This window comes from Orcinus orca, chromosome 14, assembly GCF_937001465.1.
Source record: "Orcinus orca chromosome 14, mOrcOrc1.1, whole genome shotgun sequence".
Taxonomy (NCBI): domain Eukaryota; kingdom Metazoa; phylum Chordata; class Mammalia; order Artiodactyla; family Delphinidae; genus Orcinus; species Orcinus orca.
The window spans coordinates 31,851,363-31,874,114 of NC_064572.1; the positions used below are offsets into that span (position 1 = coordinate 31,851,363).

A 22,752-nucleotide genomic window follows, 5' to 3' on the forward strand; every position below is an offset into this window, starting at 1 on the left:
TTGGTCTAATCTATTAAAATGTAAAATGTACATAGTTTTGCATTTTCACTTCATTTCTAGGTCCTCGATAAATACACATGTGTACAATACAGAAGCAAGTATAATGATGTTCATGCAGAATTGTTGAATAGGGGCTTCCCTGGTGGCACAGTGGTTGAGAGCCCGCCTGCCGATGCAGGGGACACGGGTTCGTGCCCCGGCCCGGGAAGATCCCACATGCCGCGGAGCGGCTAGGCCCGTGAGCCATGGCCGCTGAGCCTGCGCGTCTGGAGCCTCTGCTCCGCAACGGGAGGGGTCACAACAGTGAGAGGCCTGCGTACCGCAAAAAAAAAAAAAAAAAAAAAAGCAAAAATCAGAAACCAACCTAAATGTCCATAACTAGGAAACTCTTCGATTTCAGGCAATGGCGTACCATGCAGCCATTAAAAAGAATGAGGTAGACCTAGACCTATATTTACCAGGAGTGAGACAACCAGGGGATTTTAATTAAGGGGAAAAAATATCAAGTTCCAGGAAAATGCTTAATCCCATTTACTTAGAAAATATATATGTACAAGATAATGAGTAGATAAAGGTCTAGAAGCCTGAACACCAAACTTTAAACTGTGAGTATCTCTGAGCTCGGGAGTGGGTGGAGCGTGTGTGTGAATGAATGGGACGCCTATGCTTTCTCTGTGCACTTCTGTGTTTGAATGTATTACTGAGAGGAAATGGAAAGTGTATTTTGAGGGCGTCGTGTGAAGGGAAAAGTTGGGGAGCAGGGTGAAGACTTACAGCTCCCTGGTCTCTTCAGACTCCAGCGCCGTCTGAGGTAAAGAGACCCCATCCCGCTGAGGTGATTCTGCAGAGGGGCGGAGCTCTGCAGAGCCAACACTGGAGGCGGCCCCGGGGGGCGGGGCCCCGACTCCAGCCGCACGCTCCGCTCCCACCATGCCCTTATAAGGAGCGCCCGGCGTTAGGGCTCGGGAATCCGGTCGCAAACCCCGCGGCTCAGCCCCAATCCCAGGCCCCTCCCTTGGGAATGGGGGCGGGGCGGGGCCTTGGCGGCGCGGTTGCGTGGGCGGAGCATCTCAAAGAGGGACCAATAGGAGTGGAGGTCCGGGTCTGAGCGGCGTTGCCATTGGGCGCGGCGACGAGAGGGGGCGGGGCGCTCGCGAGACTGGTTACGCCGAGGGAAGCCCGGACTCCGTAGTCGCCGCTCAGAGTCCGTCTCTCCGCGGATTCCCGGCCCCGCCGTTCTCAGATCTCTGTAGCCCGCGGTTCGCCGCCCCGCTCGCCGCCGCGATGCCGGTGTTTCATACGCGCACGATTGAGAGCATTCTGGAGCCGGTCGCGCAGCAGATCTCGCACCTGGTGATCATGCACGAGGAAGGCGAGGTGGATGGCAAAGCCATCCCTGACCTCACCGCGCCTGTGGCCGCCGTGCAGGCGGCCGTCAGTAACCTCGTTCGGGTGAGCGCGCTGGGCCTGGGATGGGGAACGGGGGCGGGAGACGTCCCTGGGGTTCCGGCTTGCCTTGCGGCTCCCCTGCGCTGCCTGTGGCTTTGCCGGTGGGCTCGGGAGCCAAACCGCCTCGGGTTTGAATCCTGACGCCCCCGCGTTGTGACCTTGAGCAAGCCCCCGAGCCTCTCTGGGTTTCAGTTTCCTCACCTATAAAATGGGGGCAATCATAATAATGCCTGCCTTGCGGGTTTGTTGTGAAGATTCAGCGAGGTGGTATTTATAAAGTGGCTAGCGCAGCTTATGACCCGTAGTAAGCGCTCAATAAATGACAGGCGTTAGGATGTCTGATAGCCCCTTTCCCTCAGCAGGCTGTCGCCCCTCCCGTTGACAGCCTTGCTTTCAGCTCCTTTTTAGGCCTCCTCAATCTGGCCTCTGGGCTGGCGGGCTCCTCTGATGATTCCCTGACTTGCCTTCCAGGGATTCTTATTTGAGCCACGTTCTCCTTTCTAATACTTCTGCCCCTTACCTTGAAACCCGCCTCACCCACCTCTGAGCCCTCCCCAGAGCTCCCCGCGTCCGGCCCTTCTGTCCACTTGTTTTAGTGGCCACTCGTCCCTGTCTCCTCCTTTCCCGGGCATTCTACCTCTGCTCACACCTCTGGCACTCACAAACACCGGGTGATATCTTTATGCAGTAATTTATGACTACGAATCCCTTTTCCCCTTTCGCTTAACCCTGTTGCCTTTCATCCCCCCCCTCCCCCTCCAACTCCCGTGGAGATTTCCACCTGGCTTTACCTGCTGTGAAACGGCTTCCTCCCACTGGGGCCTTTCCAGACTCGGGGGCCCTCTTCATCGGCCCCTCCTCCTGGCAGGAAGCAAGATGGAGAGGCCTGTGGAATCTGGGATCTGCGGCCCCTGCCGGAGAAAAGAGCGGGGCGTCTCCTCCCCGAGCCACAACTTTCCTAGATGGCGAAGTGGCTCTGCAGACCCCTGTAGCCCACAGCTGTGACTAATAACTGAGGTGATTCCTGGAGGAGGCGGAGTCCACTTCTGAAAGGGGAAAAGAGGTGCTGTGACCAGTCTCCTAACACTCTGCTGGCTAATATCACACTTTTCTTTCCCACCCTGGGTGGGTGACTCAGACTGCTGCTGCCTGTGGGGAACAAATTTGGAAAAATTTTATACGGCTTCCCCACTGAGCTGTGTAACTAGTGTGTGCCAGGGTAGTTAGGAGGCTGGTAGGCAACTGTGGGTCTGGGTGGGGCTTGGGTTCCGGATCTGTTTAGAGCACTTTAGCACACTTCAGCTGCTCAAAGTCTTCCTCAGTCTTCAGGGGACCAGTTCAGGAGACAGTTCAGGAGACTGGTACTAGGAGAATGCTACTGACCAAATTCCCCATCTGCCTTCTCTGTAGATTTAGTTAGACTGTATTCAGGAAGAATACTGAATTCATTCAAAATGTCTACTTCTACACTGTTCTTGTTCTTTTTATAACTAATTTTAATCTAAGACTCCGGAGTACATTCTTATGTAGTGTTGTCTAACATGGCTGCATTCCAGGCCTCCATTACTCAACAAATAGGAAACAATGTAAAGAGACAAGGTAATAGTGTCCCTCCAAGGAGTACTTCAGGAAATGAAATCTTAAAACCACATGTTGCACTTGGAGCAGAGCTAGTGTATAGTCTAGGGGCTGATATCTGATTAGGCTATTTAGAAAAAAGTTATTTATGAGCTTCAATGCATGAATTAATAAGAACTGAATGTCTGCTATATGGGGAGCATTTTAATAAATCAGTGGTTCTTAGGTTGAGATGTGTATCAGAATCACCAGTGGGGCTTTTTAGAAATAAAGATGTCCAGCTCCCACCCCAGACTTACTGAGGAGCTCTTTAGGGGGTCAGGTCAAGGCCTTTGTGTTTTTGAGAAGCTCCATAGGTGACTTTCATATAGTCCCTTAGTTAGGAAACACTAATAGATACTGTGAGACAAATACCAAAAAAATGAGGCCATTGATAAACTGAAAACAAAATTACATATAATTGCAAACTTCCCAATACATTACAAAAGAAGGGACTTGAGATTGGTGGTACATAGGAGTTAGCAGAGAGAAAGTGGGGAGGGTTGTGTTGATAAGTAGTTAATCATGAACAAAGGTACTTGTGAATAAGTGACTTCCAGATTACAGCAAGTAGATTGTCTTGCTTAGCTCAGGAGGCAAGTTGGAGAGAAACTGGAGATGAAATTGGTGCATGCCATATGGGCACTTTAACAGAAGGCCAATAAGACGAACAAAGAGAATGGAAGGGATAGGATGAGGACAGTGTGTGAGGGAGACTGTATAGATTGTGTTCTGGGGAGGCCCGAGGACCTACCCATTGCTTGGAATCCTGGGTGTCTGTTGTGGCCCTGTGTATATGCTGCTGAATATTGTAATGAATCGTGTACATGTATCAAGTTCCCAACTAGATTGTGTCTGGGGAACAGGCCTCGTATGTGCTTCTCAGTTCCTACCCTCAGCAGTGGCCCATGGGATGGCTTGATATTGTTGAAGGAAAGAAGGAACTATGGGAAGGAAGATAAATTAGGAGACTTTTAAAATTGGTTGGTCATGAGGAAAATGAGGGCCTGGACTTGGGGTGTGGCAGGGAAAATGGAGCAGGAATTAGAACCATATTAGAAATACAGTAGAAGAAGAATTAGTAGAGCTTGATAATAGAACTCTCAGGAAAAAAACACACGGTGCTATTATAAATTAACGAATCTGATTTTTGAACAAATATCCTGGAATTTATACAATTCAGGTTTCTTTCAGTTACCTTGGGAGGCTATATCCTTATTCCAGTGCTTCTCTTTGGGAATTTCTTACAGATTATTTACATATATATGTCAAATTAATTTGTTTTATTTTGGTCAAGAAAATTTTGTCTGAAGTCGGCATTTTTTAACCCTACTACTTTATATACCATTCTTGAGTCTAAAGTGACTTTTGGATATTTCCAAAATTAAAATTTACCAGGTGATGATGAAATTCTGAATTGTTAAGTTGTAGTCATCCATTTATGAGGTAGGTATTTATTGAGACATATCCCTTCTAACATCAAAGCAATAAGTATGATATTGGGCAGAATACGTATAATACTGGATTGAAGGTCCTAAGTGGACCGGAGGAAGTGAAGTATCATGGAAGTTCAGAGGAAGGTAAGGTTGCTCTTCTTGAGAGCATGGGGAAGGCTTCATGGAGGAGATAACCTCTGAGTTGGCCTTAAAGAAGGTGGGATTGGAACTTTTTTTTTTTTTTTTTTTGCGGTACGCGGGCCTCTCACTGTTCTGGCCTCTCCTGTTGCGGAGCACAGACTCCGGACACACAGGCTCAGCGGCCATGGCTCACGGGCCCAGCTGCTCCGCGGCATGTGGGATCCTCCCGGACCGGGGCACGAACCCGTGTCCCCTGCATCGGCAGGCGGACTCTCAACCACTGCGTCACCAGGGAAGCCCGGGATTGGAACTTTTAAAGACATGGTAATATAGGCATTACAAGTGGAAAGAATACCTAAACAAAGGCATCGAATTATTGAGAATCTGAGGACCAAGTTTTGACTTAGGAAATCATTAAGCAAGACTCATTTAGATTTGTAATTTTTAATGTGTATTTGTTAAACAAAAGTAGCCTGGTCACTTTATATATATATCATCACAATTGAGTCATCACTTTTACTCCACCCTTAGGGAGAGGGTAGGATGGGATTATTTACATGTCCTTTTTTCAACTGAATAAGACCATTTTTAAATTTTTATTATTTTTATTTTTTTGCGGTATGTGGGCCTCTCACTGCTGTGGCCTCTCCTGTTGCGGAGCACAGGCTCTGGACGCGCAGGCTCAGCGGCCATGGCTCACGGGCCCAGCCGCTCCGCGGCATGTGGGATCTTCCCGGACCAGGGCACGAACCCGTGTCCCCTGCATCTGCAGGCGGACTCTCAACCACTGCGCCACCAGGGAAGCCCAAGGCCATTTTTTTAAAAACAGCTTTGTTGATATATAATTCACATACCATACAATTCACTCATTTAAACAATTCAGTGTGTTTTTTTTTTTTTAGTATTTTTACAGAATTGCACAACATCACTATAGTCTAATTTTAGGACAGTTTTGTTCCCTCAAAAAGAAACTTCATACCCATTACAGTCACTGATTCTCTCCCATCCCCCAGCACCCCAGCACTAGGCAACCACCATTCTGCTTTCTGTCTTTGTGGATTTGCCCTTTCTGGACCTTTCATATAAATGGAATCAGAAAATAATGTGGCCTTTTGTGTAGGACTTTTCACTTAGCATAATGTTTTCAAGGTTCATCTGTGGTGTAGTATGTGTCAGAAATTCATTCCTTTTTGTTGCTGAATAATATTCCATTGTATAAAATAAGGCCATTTTAAACACAGAGAATGATTCTAATGCAGTAACAAAACAAGGAGGGGGCCTAGGAGAAAGATGGATGGGAAGGGAAAAATAGAGGAGAGGTACAGGTTCCAAGGATGGGATTCAGTCAGCAGTGTGAAAAATTCAGAAGTCTTAGACTGTCTTGTAGCATGGTATATAAATTTTTCTTTTTTCCCATTGAAGTGGCCCATAGAAATCTGACAGTCTTTGTGACCATATAGTCGTGCCAGTTTTATTAATGGGGGTTCATACACTTTGCATTCTCCATTGCAGCATCTGAGGGCATGTGTTGTAACTACTCCTGGGACTCATGAAATATTTATTTCGGACGTTTTTCTGGCCTTTACTTTTATGAGCCTCACCCATATATCATACCCTGTTGGGACCAGCTCTGGGACAAATAGCAGCATTGTCTTTAAACTGATAGTTGGGAAAGACTGTTCTGCTCTTAAAAAGAAATCAATTTTTTCTTTTATAAATTATCTATATTAACATCTGAAATTATTCCTACTTTAATTTCTTTTGGTTGATGTTGGATTTATTTCAGTTAAAATAAATAACAGTGTTTGGGTGACAGGCCTGTGGGTGATTTTCTTCTTCTTCATATTCTGTATTTTCCAATTTTTAAAATGAACATATAAATTCCTATATTAAGGAAAAAATTAATACGGTAAATAATAAGAATGTATAATTCTTTATCGTTTATAAAATGCTTTCATATGTATAATCTCATAGCTGTCCTTTAAGGTAGGTATTGCTATGGTCTGAATTTTACAGATGAAGATACTGTAGATCAGGGAAGTTAAGTAACCTGCCCACAGTGGCACAGCTAATTAGTGGGGGAGCTTGGACTTGAGCTCTGTTTCACTTACTCTGGACACTCTGCTCTTTTCACTCCACCATTCTGTGTCCACTTAGAACAAAGTTGTTAAATATCACTGGAAGTTTTCTAGCTTGAATCAGAAGCAATGAGAATGTTGTTAGTCAAAGAGTTTCCATTTGTCCTGGGCTTGGAAAGATTATCTGTTTAAAGGTTGGTTTTGGCATGGCCTGTGTGAAGGGCCTATATTAAAAAAATGATGTGAAGGTAGTGTTCTGTTTCACAGTGACATTCAATTTTGCAGCGTTAAAAAAAAAAGACTAGATACAGGTAACACAAAAGTATGTCTGCCAAACACGTAAAGGCTTTTCTAGTATTTATGGCTGCTTAGCTTGAAGTCTATGAGAACTAAATAGTATTTAAAGTAGGTTTCTAGGATTTCTGTATTTAAATAGTATTTATAGTAGGTTTGTGGATTCTTTGGGGAATCGTGAAGTTTCATTTGAAACACTTTGTCTCTAGATCAAAAGAGATATACAAATAGGACTTAGCATTTACTCATGATCGAGAGAATGGAAGAGTTTTGGAGATTGTATGTTTCTACAACTATGTTTATAATTTTAATGGAGCCCCAATTTAAATATTTGTTTATATATATTGACCAGTGGAAAGTTGGGCTTTTCTAAAGCTGTTTTGTAAATAGCACTGGTATAACAATGGACAAAATAAAAGTTATTTTATATTTTATGGACAAAATAAAAGTTAGAGTAAAAGTTTTGTGGTATCAACCACAGTATCATAAGTTGACTCCTTCTGCTATAGTCCGGAGTAAGGGTAGCATTAAGACAACTGTTTTTATGGAGATGGGACTTATTTGGATTTTAATATTTCTGGTATATTGGTTAAAAAAGGAGTCTGGTTATTTTATATACTTAATTACCGGTCACTTATATATATGTGTGTGTATGTGTATATGTATATATAAAATACTTACGTTTTGTATGTATCACAGCTGAGAGGGTCGTTATTTTAAAACCTTTCTGACAACTTCCTGGTCTTTTACTGGCACACCTAGAAAGAGGGTAGGATGGGAATATCTTAATTATCCACAGTCTAAAGTCCATCATAGCATGTATTTTTTTCTCTTGTGACAGTCATCATACTTGGTCAGTGTTTGTCTTCATTGGGTTGTACGTTTCTCAGTGGCAGAGGCCATGTCTGTTGTGTTTGCTCCTTTCAATGTTGGGCTGGTCATAGGTGTGCAATGTAACTTTTGTTTTTTAAATGAACTAACTATATATATATGTGTGTGTGTGTATATATATATATATGGCATTCATTTAAAAAAATAAATTTATTTATTTTTGGCTGCGTCGGGTCTTCGTTGCTGCGGGCGGGCTTTCTCTAGTTGCGTGAGCAGGGGCTACTCTTCGTTGAGGTGCGCAGGCTTCTCATTGCGGTGGCTTCTGTTGTTGCAGAGCACGGGCTCTAGGTGCACGGGCTTCAGTAGTTGTGGCATGTGGGCTCAGTAGCTGTGGCTCGCAGGCTCAGTAGTTGTGGCGCACGGGCTTAGTTGCTCTACAGTATTTGGGATCTTCCCAGACCAGGGCTCAAACCCGTGTCCCCTGCATTGGCAGGTGGATTCTTAACCACTGCGCCACCAGGGAAGCCCATCATTCATTTTTTTGTGCAGAAAATATTGTAATAGGAATTTTTGTGCAGTGACAATTTTCCATCCCCAGCTTTCAGACATCCGGTATAGCTGAATTTGAACAGTCTCTTTGAATTTATAATGGGCCTTGTCTGAAACAAGTAGAATATATACTAGGAGGGAGGAATGAATGGCTAACTGCCCACTGTTTGAGATAACGAAAGTGTTCAGGCTATTTTGAGTTGTGGTTCTCTGTTTCAGAATCATTTCAACTATGCAGGCCACTTACTAAATTCATAATGTGAGAATATGTTGCCTCCTATCTGAAAGTAGCATTGGGATTTTGCATTCTTTTTGTCTTTTTAAAACATAACAATTTAGACCAGGTGTTGATATATTATTTGGAACTCTGCTGGTTACAGTGTAGTATCATACTGAGTCATGAATTCCTCATTAAGAGATCTTTATTTCCTTGAACCATATGGCAGGAGACAAAAGATATCAGAAAGTTGATCTGCTTTTTTGTTTTTTGGCTGATCCAGGCCCAAACTTTTCATTGAACCTTATGTCATGGTCATGACACTGGGGTATACTTTTTACATAATAAACCAGCTTTAGAGCAGTATCAAAAGAAGTAGCAGTCCTTAAAGGGCGAACATCAGAGATTAGCTGGTATCCCAGCAAGGTTTCTCTCTAGCATAATGCTCTGGACTGTTGCTGAAAAAGGGCCATTCTATTAGTTTATGTTGCTTTCAGGCCAGTCTGCTCTTAAACCTTCCCATATAGACAGGACTAAAAGAAGAAAACAAATTTCAGCCTTGGCTTTTTTAAGCTCCAACAGCCTTCAGTGCTATGTAGTATAAATACTTCAGAGTGAAATTTAAGGAGTAAAGTTCAAATCTGTAATAAGACTCTGAAACACCCAGAGACAAAAGTTGGTATATGGGAGGAAGGACCTCCCATTGCAGGCTTTCATCGGTCGTTCTGTTCCTTGTACATTGGACCTGTAGAATTCTTAACAGTATGCATTTGGGTATATTGGGCCACATAGACAGTTTAGTTTGGATAACGTTAAGTTTTGAGTTATCTAGGCTCCTGCTTCTCTGTTTTTTTCTGTCATTTTCGTATTTGTTCAGTTTCCATTTGGAATGATTATGAGAGGAACGCTATCTTACCTGTTTCTTCTTAACAATCTGCAAAAAGGTTTGTTAGGGAAGGAAGCTGAAATAAATATATAAGTAGGGGATTTTTGTTCATTTGTATTTTTATCATCGTTAATGTTTTATCTTTAACACTAAAAATATGTATACTATTAATAATCATTTTTGTCATGCTGAGCTTTGTATAGTCTTTCAGAAAGAACAGAATTTCTCTTGTTACAAAAGTATTACATTTTTATCGTTGAAATTTTAAAAAATCTATCTTTAGTCACAGTCGTGTCCAGTGTTTCTCAGCCTTTTACAGTCTGTTTGAACTTGATTTGTCTTTTTGTCTTTTCTCTCTACTCCAAACCAATTTGTTTCCCTAGATATAAATACAAACTTAACTATATATAGATGCACCAGCTCTTATCCCTTTTCACCATTAACACCCTTCCCCCTGCAAACCATTTAATTCACTTTCCTGCTCAAGAATTTGCAAAGAAAAGTGAGGAAACCCAGTCAGTTACAACAACCCATGACTTTCTCTGTCATGTGCTGTTTAGGGAGCCATGCTGTACTTAGCTAACTGCTCTTTCAGTAAGTGTGGAATGAAATAAGTTCAAAATAATGGGCTAGATCTTGAAAGAACTTCTAATCTCAACATCCTTATTAAAGATATGGGGTCTTTACATTGATTAAATCTATTTAAGTATGTGTATTATGTGCAGACAAAGGGATAGAGTATGATAGAGTAATGGATAAAAGGGGACTTGTATAATTAGACATAGGCAGTTGGGGATTCCTCGCCTTCCTTCCAGTCCCTTGGTAAGGCTTTGTAGGTCTTGTGTCCTTGTATGCTGGGTCATCAGTCTTTGGATGATTGAGTTGATTGTGGGTTTGTTTTTTTTCTCCCCTCCTTCCTTACTCCCCTAGGGTGTCTCCCTTTAAGACTGTTTGTTTCTGGAGGACAACGACTGGGTTATATTCTTCTTGATATTCCTGGTGCCGTGCTTATCCCAGTCTCTTGCTCATGGTATTCCTTTGATAAGTGTGTTGTGCCTTGATACTCTCTATACCTGCTGGTCATTCTAGGCTCATTCATGATGAAGATAGCTCACTATCTCTTGCCTCCACTGGATGGCTTGGTGACTTTTCTTCTGCGCTCAAATGTTGCTATATGCAGATGCCTGCATAATCACAAAAAGAAACAAAGGTTCATAAATATTATATTGTGTTGGTTACATATTGGAACTTTAGATTCCAAAAAATTCCGTCACTTCTATGAGAAGGCAGCTCATTGGATGGGTATGAGTGTGCGATGTGTGTATGTGTAGAGGATGAGAGGTAGTGAACCTTAGAACTAAAAATGTTTTACAAATATCGTTAAGTTGCAGAAAATAGAGTCTTTGGCCCTTAGAGAATTTCCCACTGATAAGATTTCCAGTTGGATGACTTTTAAGGGGAAAGTGGCTGAATTTCATTGCAGTTGGCCACAATCCAAGCCAAAGTCATTCCTTCTTTTTGAAATAAGCTTAACTTATTCCCACAAGTAGGCTTTCTGTGAAGAAAGAAAAATGGTATATTTGTTCTTAGAGTTGAAAGTTGAGGGGCCAGCTTTCAACTTATCTAGCTTCTCTATATTTCCAGCCTTCTCTCTGTCCCCACCCCATCCCTGGAGAACTGGCTCATCTTTTATCTGTAAGGTGGACAACATGTTTTTATTCATTTAATTAAAGTAGATAAGGATATATAAATGTGCTAGTAAATCTCTAGTAACACTTAAATTTCTTATTCTGTGGCTTTTCCCCCCAAACCACCAAAATTAGTTATGACTCTAGCTGTGCACATTGCCTGGTGTTCTGAATAATAGTAGGGTATATAAGACATGGTCTGTGGCCTCAGGTTGTTAAAATACAGATGAAATTTATGATCTTATAAAAGATTTAGCTTATCTACGTCTTCTCCATCCATGAAATTGTTGCAGAATTTAAATTATTTACTTTAAAGGGTTGTACGCTAGTACTGTAACTACAGTTTTGATTCCTTGGAGCCATGGAGAAAATGTGAGTGGGCCAGCAGCAGAATAAGCAGGTGGTGGGCCCCCTAGTTAGGAAAAGACCGCTGAGCATCAGCTTCAGCTGCCCTCTTCTTGATTATTTTTTTCCTTACTGTGCTTTTCACAGTTGTAAGTAATTATTTGTGTGATTATCACTTCTTGAACATCTTTCCCCCACTAGAGCCCCCGGGGCAAATATTGGCTCTGCCGTGTTTGCCCCTGATTTTCAGCACCCATCAAAGTGCTTGGCACATAGTAGAGTCTTGAGGAATAATTGTTGAACAAACAAGTGGGAAGATCGTTTGCTGCTTCCGTACCCCAAAATGTTTTATGCTTCTTTGGAAAAATGTATATCATGCTGTGGGTGAATCTTGATGAAATTTAACTGCGATTAGGAAAGCAGCAGTAAATCATTGCTTAGCACAGGGTATTGCATGCAGTAGGATCATCCAATTCATGTTTCCTGAATAAATAAATTCCAGGGATAGAGTCCTGGAGTGCAGATGGGGATAATCCTGCCCAACATAGGATTATGCAGGATATTTAAGTTTAAAGAAATACAGAACATGGGTTTGGGATTCTCTATTAGTTTTGATGCTTTGCAAATGAACAGAATAGCCAACTTTGGCAAAGTGCATCTGGTATGAGTCAGCAAATACCAAAGTCAGACTTTAGATATAGATATAAGATAAATCACCTATAGTGTAATGGTTAAGTGTAAAGGCTCTAGAGCTGAACTGCTGAGGTTTAAATCCTACCACTGACTGACACCTGCAAAGTATGTAACATTGGAGAAAGTATTTAATTTCTGGTTCTCATAGTCCTCATCTGTAAAACAAAGCTAATCATAGTATCTGACTTGGAGTGTATTATTGTGAAGATTAATGAGTTTGTAAAAATGTTTAGAACTATGCCTGACACATAGTTAAAGATTTCAGTGAGTGTTAGATATATTAATATATTTTTCCATGATTTTTAAGTCATATTTTAAATGTTAGTCTAATGAAAAAGCAGTGTTGATTTTTTTTTTTTAATGTCTAAGTATAACTTCTAACTTTTACTCAACAAGGCAAAGTGCCAGTGAAAGCTTTCAGTAGAATTCCATATGTTGTGAATATACAGTTTTATCAACTGTGGGGAAAATATTCACAGTTTAGGTGCCTAAGCCTTTGATTGCCAGTTTCCCATGAAAAATTCAGACATCTGAGTTTATGATTGATATCTCCTTTGTTTGGAGCAATAGTGAGAGTAAAATTGTATCTCTCCCCTCTTCCACCCCAGTTTAGAAGCAAAAATTGGGACTTAGGATTTGGGATTTATCCCAAACATTCATTGTCCTATTTTCTAAAAAAGAAAAAAACTGAAGGGGTAGTCACTAAAGTAAATGGAATTGGCCCTTCCAGGTAGAGTTAAAAAGTACAATGCATTTGTGAAATAGAATTCATCTTCTTCTGGAACAGCCAAATTAATTTAACAAATATTTAATGACTACATAATATGCTGGATACTGGAAGAGGTTAGTATCTCTAGCCTGAAAGGAAGGATAGAATCTCTTTCAGATGTCCTATTGATATAGGAGTAATAGAGTTGAATGTAAAGGTCAGGGGACCTTAACGACTAATTTGGAAGGTATACCTGTTATTTCTAGTCTTTCAGTGGTTTTCTGGAAAATTTTTAACATGCATATTTAACTTCAAAGTCTTAAATTAATTGGCATCTTTACTTTCTACTTGAATAAAATGGTAAAATACTTGTAATTCCACTGTCCCCTTATATATGGTTGTCTGAGGTTTTGTTTCTCTCTTGATTTTTTTTCGCCCCACAAATTAGACACTATTGTATTATACAGTTGCTTTTTTCCCCATTTACCTATATGTTTACCACTTTTTTTGAGATATAAGAGAAACGATGAACAGACCTCCCTTCTTCCTGAAGTCTGTCCTACACTAATATCTTTAGGTGGGTCTTTGGGCAGTACACACTCTAAGTTTCATTTGTCTGAAAATATCTTTTATTTTGCCATCTTTTCTGAAAGATAATTTCATTGGATATACAAAATTGGGCTAATAGTAATTTTTTCCCAGCATTTTGAAAATATTATTCCAGTGTTTTCTGCATTCAAATCTGCCATCAGTCTAATTGTTATTTTCCTCTAAATAATGATTTTTTTCTCACTGAGGCTTTTAAGATATTATTTATCTTTCTTGGGATTTTTTGGGCTCCCTGATTTTGAGGGCTGATTTCTTTTATCAGTCGTAGAAAATTCTTAGCCATTATCTCTTGGAATTTTTGCCTCTTCCTTCATTTTATTCTTACCCTTTGGAAGTGTAATTAGAAAAATATTGGACTTTCTCTATCCTCTGTATCTGAACAGTTTATATTTTCCATATGGTTATTTTTTCAGGTCTTCCAATTTGCTAATTCTCATGCACCTGGGTCTAATATGCCATTTAATTCAGACACTGAGTTTTTAATTTAAATGGCAGTATTTTTTACTTCTAGAATCGTATCTTTTTCAAAATCTTGTCAGTATTGTAGTCTCTTGCTCTTTTATCATTCTTTTAAAAAAAGATTGCTTTTATTCTCTCTTTTTTTTTCTTATTTAATGAAAAACATCTTGGAGTGTAAGGAACTACAAGAGCTTAATACTAGGATGAAAGTAGAAAGGCACTTTTTTTTTTTTAGTAAACTTATTTATTTATTTTTGGCTGCATTGGGTCTTCATTGCCGCGCGTGGGCTTTCTCTAGTTGCGGCAAGCGGGGGCTACTCTTCGTTGCGGTGTGTGGGCTTCTCATTCGGTGGCTTCTCTTGTTGCAGAGCACAGGCTCTAGGCGCACAGGCTTCAGTAGTTGTGGCACATGGGCTCAATAGTTGTGGCTCGCAGTCTCTAGAGCGCAGGCTCAGTAGTTGTGGCGCACAGGCTTAGCTGCTCTGCGGCATGTGGGATCTTCCTGGACCAGGGCTCGAACCCGTGTTCCCTGCATTGGTAGGCGGATTCTTAACCACTGCACCACCAGGGAAGTCCCTAGAAAGGCACTTTTAAAATCTGATGAAATGCCAGGATAACATTACTGTCTTGAGATTGTAGAAGTTGCTGATTCTTTCATTTTTTAAAGTTTTTTATTGCAGTAAAATATATGTAACATAAAATTTACTGTATTAACTTTTTTTAAGTATACAGTTCTGTGGCATTAAGTATATTCACATTTTTTGTATAGCCATCACCACCATCTCAAGAACCTTGTATTTTCTACATTTGAAACTCTGTACGCATTAAACCCTAACTCCCTATTTCTCCCTTGTTTGGGTCCTTGGCAACTGATATTCCATTCTCCATCCCTATTAATTTGACTTCTCTAGGTACCTTATATAAGTAGAATCATACAGTATTGTTCTCTTGTGAGTGGCGTGTTTCACTTAGCATAATGTCTTCAGATTTCATCCATGTTGTAGCATGTGTCAGAATTTCCTTCCTTTTTAAGGCTGAATAATATTCCATTGTATGTGTATATCACATTTTGCTTATCCATTCATCTGTTGATAGACACTTGGGTTGCTCCCAGCTTTTGGCTAAGGTGAGTAATGCTGCCATTTCATCATACTTTTAATGCCTGCTGAGATCTGGACTCTGTCCCTGAAGGGATATAAGCTTCTGATGGACTCATGGAGGACTGTGAACCCAGCTTCTAATGCCAGGGAGCAAATGTGTAATCAAAGTCCAAAGGCCCTTTTGAAGAATAAGTTGGGAAGATAGGAGGGGGAGTTCATTCTGTCTTAGAGAGGCAGTGTTTGAAGCATGAGGGAGTTTGCCAGCCAGAGAAAAACTGGAAAGCCTTCTGAGCAGAGAGAATGAAATGATTGAAGGGTGTGAATGTACAGTAGGGAGTGGGGAAGCTTTAGTGATGACACTATTAAGGTAGATTGTGCTAGTTTGTAAAGGGACTTACATGCCATATTAATCACTAAACAAACAAACAAAACCTTCAGTTTTTGAATAGTGAAAAATTTATCTGGTTCAAAATTTAAAAGGTACAGCAAGGTATATAGTGAATAGTCTCCCTCTCACCCTTGAACTCCAGCCACCTGGTTTCCCTCCTCATAGGAAACTAATGGACAAAGGAAACCAAATGTCTTGGGTGTGTTTCTAGAGATAGTTATGCATATTTAGGCAATATGTATTCTTTTTTTTTTTTTTTTTTTTGCGGTACGCAGGCCTCTCACTGTTGTGGCTTCTCTCGTTGCGGAGCACAGGCTCCGGATGTGCAGGCTCAGCAGCCATGGCTCACGGGCCCAGCCGCTCCGCAGCATGTGGGATCCTCCCGGACCGGGGCACGAACCCGCGTCCCCTGCATCAGCAGGCGGACTCTCAACCACTGCGCCACCAGGGAAGCCCTATTCCTCTTTTATACAAAAGATGACCTGTTATACTGTCGTGTTCCTTGATTTTTTTTTCCCTTAACATATTTGGGAGAACATTTCTTATCAGTTTGTATAGAGCTTTCTCTTCTTTTTTATTTTATTTTTATTTATTTTTAATTTTTGGCTGTGCTGCATGGCATGTGGGATCTTAGTTCCCTGACCAGGGATCAAACCTGCGTCCCCTGCAGTGGAAGTGCAGAGTTCTAACCACTGGACCACCAGGGAAGTCCCATCTTCTTTTTTTAAAAATTGAAGTATAGTTGATGTACAATATTATGTTATAGGTGTACAATAGAGTGATTCACAATTTTTAAAGGTTAGAGTCCATTTATAGTTATTATAAAATATTGGCTATATTCCCTGTGCTGTGTTACAATATATCCGTGTAGCTTATTATATACAAGCTTTCTCTTCTTTTGATAGTTACATAATATAATCCATTGGTGGTTGTAACAATTTATTTAACTAGACCCTTGTGGAAGGACCTTACGTTACTTATGATCTTTTATTAATTCAGACAGTGTGGCAATGAATGACATAGATATGTCATTTTATGCATGTGCAAATACATTTATAAGATAATTTCTAGAAGGGGAACATTCTAAGCACTGGATGTCAGGCAATGGAGGGATTTTAAGCTGAGGTATAACGTGGATAGCTTTGGGTTTTGGTAAGATATCCCTGGTAGTGACGAGGAGATAGATTGGCAAGTGAGACACAGGAGCTGGAGAACCATCCATCTAAGATGGTAAAGGTTGCCTCAAGCAGTGGGAAGAAGGCAGATAAAGAGGGGCCAAATTCTAGAGACAGCCTCTTTATTACTTAATTTACATTTGGATTCATAGTATTCTCAATGTCAAAAATACATCAGTAAAACAAATTATTTTATTTATCCTCAATTATTTTATTTATACTATGTGGTTATTACTCCCATTTTACAGGTGGGGTAACTAAGGCTCATAGAGCCTTGAGCTAGTAAGTGGCAGGACCAGAGCTTAAGTATTTTAATTATACAAATGAGATCACTTTGAAATGCAGGACAGAAAACCTAGAGTCCTTATCAAATTTAAAAGAAGTCAACAACGATTTTATTGACACAAGTTATACCCATACCTTTTTGTTCTCATGTGGATGCAAGAAAAATCTTGGAAAAAGACAAAGAAAAGATCAAATTGAAATTGGGAGCTCGAAGGAAGGTCTGTAAGGGAAGGGCTATACTTACCCTTGAACTCAGGTATCCCAGTGGTTTTTAATCGTTCCAATGTATATTCTGAGCTGGCATGGAAAGATATCCATGCTAAGATGTTATGCAAAAAACAGGAGGCGGATATGTTTAGAATGATCCCATTTTGTATTATTTTATATGTGAAAGAGCATATACTAAAATGTGGTGGGATTGAGTGGTGGGGTTTCAGGTTAAAATTTTTTGTTTTTCTTACCATAATTCATGTTTGCCTCCTAACAATAAACATGTACCACTTTTGAGGTAAAAAAATAAGTCCAGTGTTTTCCCACGTCTTTTTATTGTTATTATTTGCACTATTCTCACTGCCTGGAATTATTCTTCCTCTCATGTTAAAATGGGGCTAGTGTTGATGTCACTTTCTCTATGAAGCTCTGTCCAGGCTGCTTAGTTGAAATTAATGTCTTCTTTTGCTGTGTTTCCATGAGGCTTGACTATGTTTCCTATCAAACTCTACCATGAGTTAGAGCTACTATGTGCATGTCTGTTTGCACCCCTTCTTCCTCCAGCCCCACTCAGCTTCCAAATTTGAGTTCTAGAAAGCATGTAGTGCTTCCATCGAGTTGGATTACTCACACTTGATAGATACTTGAATGTTGAATTGGTTGTATTTGCAGCAGTGCAATTTTTTCCTCTGTCAGAACAAGGAAAGATAGATATAAATTCTGAGTCACAGTCAGCAGGGTGATTTTAAAATTCTCAAAGCAATGATATATCTAGGTACACTGGATGAATACTCTTTCCTAATTTGTGAAGGCTGCTGAAAATTCTCTGGAGTAAAAGGAGCCATAAATAAATAAACACCATCTCTAAAACTGCCATCTCTATTGCATCTCTAAAACCAAAACATGAAGGCTACATTTTACCTGATATATACTCAACTCTTATCTTGGAATTGGAAATTCCAACGTAGGCTGTTTGTTTGAAAGCTTCCACAAAAAGGCAAATTCCTCAGTCTGCTGCAGTCATATACTCTACTGAAGGCTGAGGAATGGCAATGCAAAAATCATCTTTTCGGGCTTCCCTGGTGGCGCAGTGGTTGAGAGTCCGCCTGCCGATGCAGGGGACACGGGTTCGTGCCTCGGTCCGGGAAGATCCCACATGCCGCGGAGCGGCTGGGCCCGTGGGCCATGGCCGCTGAGCCTGCGTGTCCGGAGCCTGTACTCCCAACGGGAGAGGCCACAACAGTGAAAGGCCCGCGTACTGCAAAAAAAAAAAAAAATCGTATTTTCCCCCCTTCTTGTCTGGAAATTGACCTCTTTTATTACGTTCGTGAAATAAACTTTTTCCTCATCTTTTTTTCAAGTAGTATTTTGTTGATTCTTCCATATCTTTTTTTTTCTCCTTTCTCAAAGCTACCAGCCTAGATTAGGCTTTAATATTTTCAGTTCTTGATAGTTATCTACTAATCTCTCATTCCCATCCATTATTGCCACGTAAAGCTTCTAATACAACTCTGATCTCAACATTTTCTTCCCAGAAATTGGCACCTCCTCCCATTGTTTTCTAAATTAAATTCCTTTTTCTAGCTCTTTTTAAAAATTGAATCTTGCTATAATATTGTTAAAATTCAAGGTATACAATATTTCTTTGATACATTTATGTATTGCAATATGATTGCTGTTGTGATATTTATCACATTGTATAATTATAGTACAATATTGTCTATCTTATTCTAGCTCTTGAGGGCTATCACACGCTAGCCCTTTCTGTTCTTATTTCTCTGTGGAGTGGAGAAACCAGCCTATAGCCTGTGGGCCAAATTTTGTACTGCCCAGGAGCTAAGAATAGTGTTTACATTTTCAAGTATTTGAAAAAAGTCAAGAGAAGAATAATGTTTTGCTGCACATGAAATTATATAAAATTAAATTTTTAATATCCATAAATAAAGCTGTATTGGAACACAGCCATGCCCATTCATTTACATATTTTCTGTGACTTTCACACTACAGTAGTGTTGAGAAGTTGTGGCAGAGACCATATGACCCACAAAGCCTAAAATATTTACTCTCTGGCCCTTTATGGAAAAAATTGCCAACCCTCAACCTAGAGTCATAGAGTTATAAAGTTGGAAATAAGATCTCAGAGATCTTCTGATCCAACTGTCTCATTTTAAAAATGAGAAAATGTATTCTCAGATGTAATCAACAGTATGTCTAAGGCAGGTACCTTCGGCAGTGGAAAAGCCAAAATCAGAATTCATTGCTGGTCCTACTCCACCATATTGCCCTTCCCATGAAGCCTGTACTAGCCCAGTAGGACTGCTGGCTCTTTCATGAACAAACTCCAGGTTGTCTCATCTCTGCCTCTATGTACATGCTGCATTTCCTTCCATCTAAGATGCCTTCTTCCCTCCAGAAATTTTATCTATGCCTTAAGGCTCAGCTCAAATACTGAAAACTGCCCTTATCTCAGCAACTGTTTGAGCTCTCTGTCCACATGCCCCCCATAGTGCTAAGTTCTATCTCCCCATTAGCACTCACCAGAGTCATTTATGTAGTTCTGATGCTATTCCAGGCCATAAACTTCCCAACTGTGCATCTTTATGTCACCTGAGGAAGTATCACCTGCACATTGCCTTACACACAGAATTCTTAGGACATAATTTAAAGAATGAACCAATCTAAAAATATAAGGATACCAGAGACACCTTCAAGATCTCTGGTTTACTTCTCTTCTATTAAAAAAGAAAGAGAAAGACTATAACACCACTGAGTAATATTTTTTGATGGGATCAGCTATATAGAAGAATTCGTAGGGAGTTTACTTACACCATGTCCACCTAGCAATTGATGAAGTATATACACCCTGGAGAGAGAACTTGGATTTGTCCTAAGGAGGATTACCTAATTTTGTGATGATTATTTAAGCCTTTAGTATATTTGTTGATTGCTAGGCTTATAGAAACTACCTGCTAAGGTAGGAATTCACACAAATTCAACAATGAAATCCTTCCACATTCTCTGTCAATCTCCAGGGATTCTCTGCTGTTATACCTTCCATATAAACTCTCAGTTTGGGATGGTTTCCATCTATGAACTAAATATAGACTTGTATTGTTCTGTGATGAACCATTAGGAGTGAACTTGATATTTAGTAAGAACTGAAGATAAAAGGAATGTAATTTAGTGTTTAGGTGCATTGCCACCATTGTCTTTACTTTCCTTAAAACAATAACAATAACAACAACAAAACAAAGCCACCCCCCCAAATAAAAAAATGATGAATGGACTCTTATTATGCTGTAATTCTCTCAGTTCTAATTCTATTTCTTCCTTTTGCCCAACTGGGAATAAGTTATCTAAGATGGTAGAGCCAGAACTTACTAAAGGTTTAGTTGTCTGTGGCAACTGTTGAACATCTAGGCTGCATCATTGATAGTTTGTATTAGGAAGCCAGTGAAACAAAAGGAAATCAACTTTAATATTCCTGTAAAAGTCTTTCTGTTGGTTAGATAGAGGGTATGTCTAATTTGTTAATGTTATAGAAGAATGGTGATGAAATGCAATCTGCAAAAGGCACAAACATGACTAGTATTGCTGGGGATGGTTGATAGCTTTTTTCTGTCTGTACATCTTAGCCAGTTTGGTCTGAATGTGCTGTAGCTGTTCTCTTATTTCACTTTTCAGCATGTTTAGAATTAAGTCTGTGTTCAGCGCATATGTAGTCACACTAAATTATATTTGTAGTTGTTGAGAAGAAAAAGTAAAAACATTAAGAAGAAAAGCCTAAAGGTAAAACTTTGGGGATTTTCTAGGTACCGTAAAACAGGAGTTTTTCCTATGAGCATTATAATTGGCAGCCTTAACCATTTGACACATTGATATTACAAAATATTGAATTTCCAGTTCTGGCTGCTTGTAAGAAGTGTGTTTGTAGCTTGGGCTAAGAAATGGAGTAATTTTACTTATGGCCCTAATTTAATGGGTCAGAGTGTCTATTATAGCCTAGAGCCAAATTCAATTACTATACTGCAAAAGTGACTCTGAATAATATCCAATTAACAAGCAGGATGGTTCCCAACAGTAATAACAATACTTACTTTTGCCATTGGGTTACTATTTCAAGTTTTGACCACACCTATTAAAAAAAAAAAGGTTGCATTGTTAGTCCTGGTTTAATTTTGAAAGCTAACTGCAGCCAGGTTGACTCAGTTGATCATCTCTAAGCAAATAACAGTTAAGGAGCTTAAGCAGCTGAACCCCTAGTGAGCCTGACCCATGTTGTTGTGGAAACCTTCCAGCTTCTGGGAAGGAAAATCAAACAATTGGACATCAGTAGTTTAAACTGCATCTTGATGGTTTATATTTGCCCATTGTGAGCTTGAAGTTTTTATATTTGCCTGGTTGTGAGCTTGAAGTTTTCTTATCCTTCTTGCCATCTGAAAGTTCCAAAGAATTGTAAAATCATGCAGTATTACAGCAGAAAACTTTAGCCATCATTAAATTTGTTTTCCTCATTTTTGAAAAACAGTATAATGGTTTAGGATTAGAGCATGGATATGCTGAAGTCAACACCACTATCTGAGTGATTTTAGGCAAATCAATTAACCTCTCTGTGCCTCTGTTCTTCATCTGTAAAATGAGATAGTAGTGGTACCTCCCTCATAGAGTTGTTAAAAGGATTTAATGAGGTAATAAGGGGGCTCCTGACTTATAGCATGTGCCCAATTAAAACAATTTTTTTTTTCTTTTAAAGGATAAAATGGAAGTCACAAATGAGTACCGCAATGGCAGAGGGAAAGAAAACACGACTAATGTTTATTTAGCACTGTTAACTTTCAGGCCGTGGAAGATGCGTATGTATTAGGTGATTTACATGTGTATTACTATATCCCTTAGCCATGAGAGACATTTTACTTTTTCCATTTTACTGATAAGGAGACTGAGGCTTAAAGAGATTGTTGCTTGCCCGAGGACACAGAACTAGTAATAACAGAGCAAGGTAAGATTCATTCCAAAGCCCCAGTTCTTTTCCCACCACTCTATGTTACCTTCCAGGATGGGCCCTCCGTCTCAGTTTTCCAAACATAAAAATGGGTGATGTTTCAAAATTCATTGACAAATTAGTTTGGAGTTATTTTTCCATAGGGACAGTGTTACAAACGATATGTTATATACCCAGGCTTATCTGCAAAAGCTGCAATGTAATTGAAATCCTTCACATTTGTGAACTAAATCTGTTAAGAAAAATGCATTTGCTAAAAGAAAGTGCGTCTAGCTATTAAAGTAGAAAAACAAGAAAAATAAGAGTGTATTTTAAGTTCTGTGGAATGTTTGAGAAAAGCAGATTTGGTTAGAGGGCAGTGAGGAAGATAACAGACTCTTGATGCTGATGGGGCCTCTGGGATACTTAAGGGACTAAACATTTATATAGCACAGAGACATCCTGCATTTGATAACACCTTAATAGTGTACAAACACATTCATATGCATTGTTTCCTTATAATCATGTATGAGACAGGACAGATGGTAGAGTTGACCTAATTTCTCTTAGCAATATTTAGCTTTCTTTTTTTTTTTTAAGTTTTTAATCCAT

General features: G+C 40.0%; 1 protein-coding gene and 1 long non-coding RNA gene across 3 annotated transcripts in view; one reads left to right on the top strand and one right to left on the bottom strand.

Moving 5' to 3' along the window:
• Positions 1-1,177: 1,177 nt before the first annotated feature.
• Positions 1,178-22,752, top strand: part of VCL (vinculin) — a 105,795-nt gene continuing 84,220 nt past the window's right edge. The window contains exon 1 of one of the 2 annotated variants that reach the window (XM_004273091.4): positions 1,178-1,452. In XM_004273091.4, coding sequence (XP_004273139.1) covers positions 1,285-1,452 — 168 coding nt within the window. In that variant the 5' untranslated portion in view covers positions 1,178-1,284. The remainder of the gene's footprint in view (positions 1,453-22,752) is intronic. The other variant, XM_004273092.3, reaches the window with a different exon arrangement.
• The window catches only part of LOC125961101 (uncharacterized), a 259,744-nt gene continuing 242,212 nt past the window's right edge, over positions 5,221-22,752 (bottom strand). The window contains exon 2 of the long non-coding RNA XR_007471416.1: positions 5,221-5,311. This is a non-coding gene — a long non-coding RNA (uncharacterized LOC125961101). The remainder of the gene's footprint in view (positions 5,312-22,752) is intronic.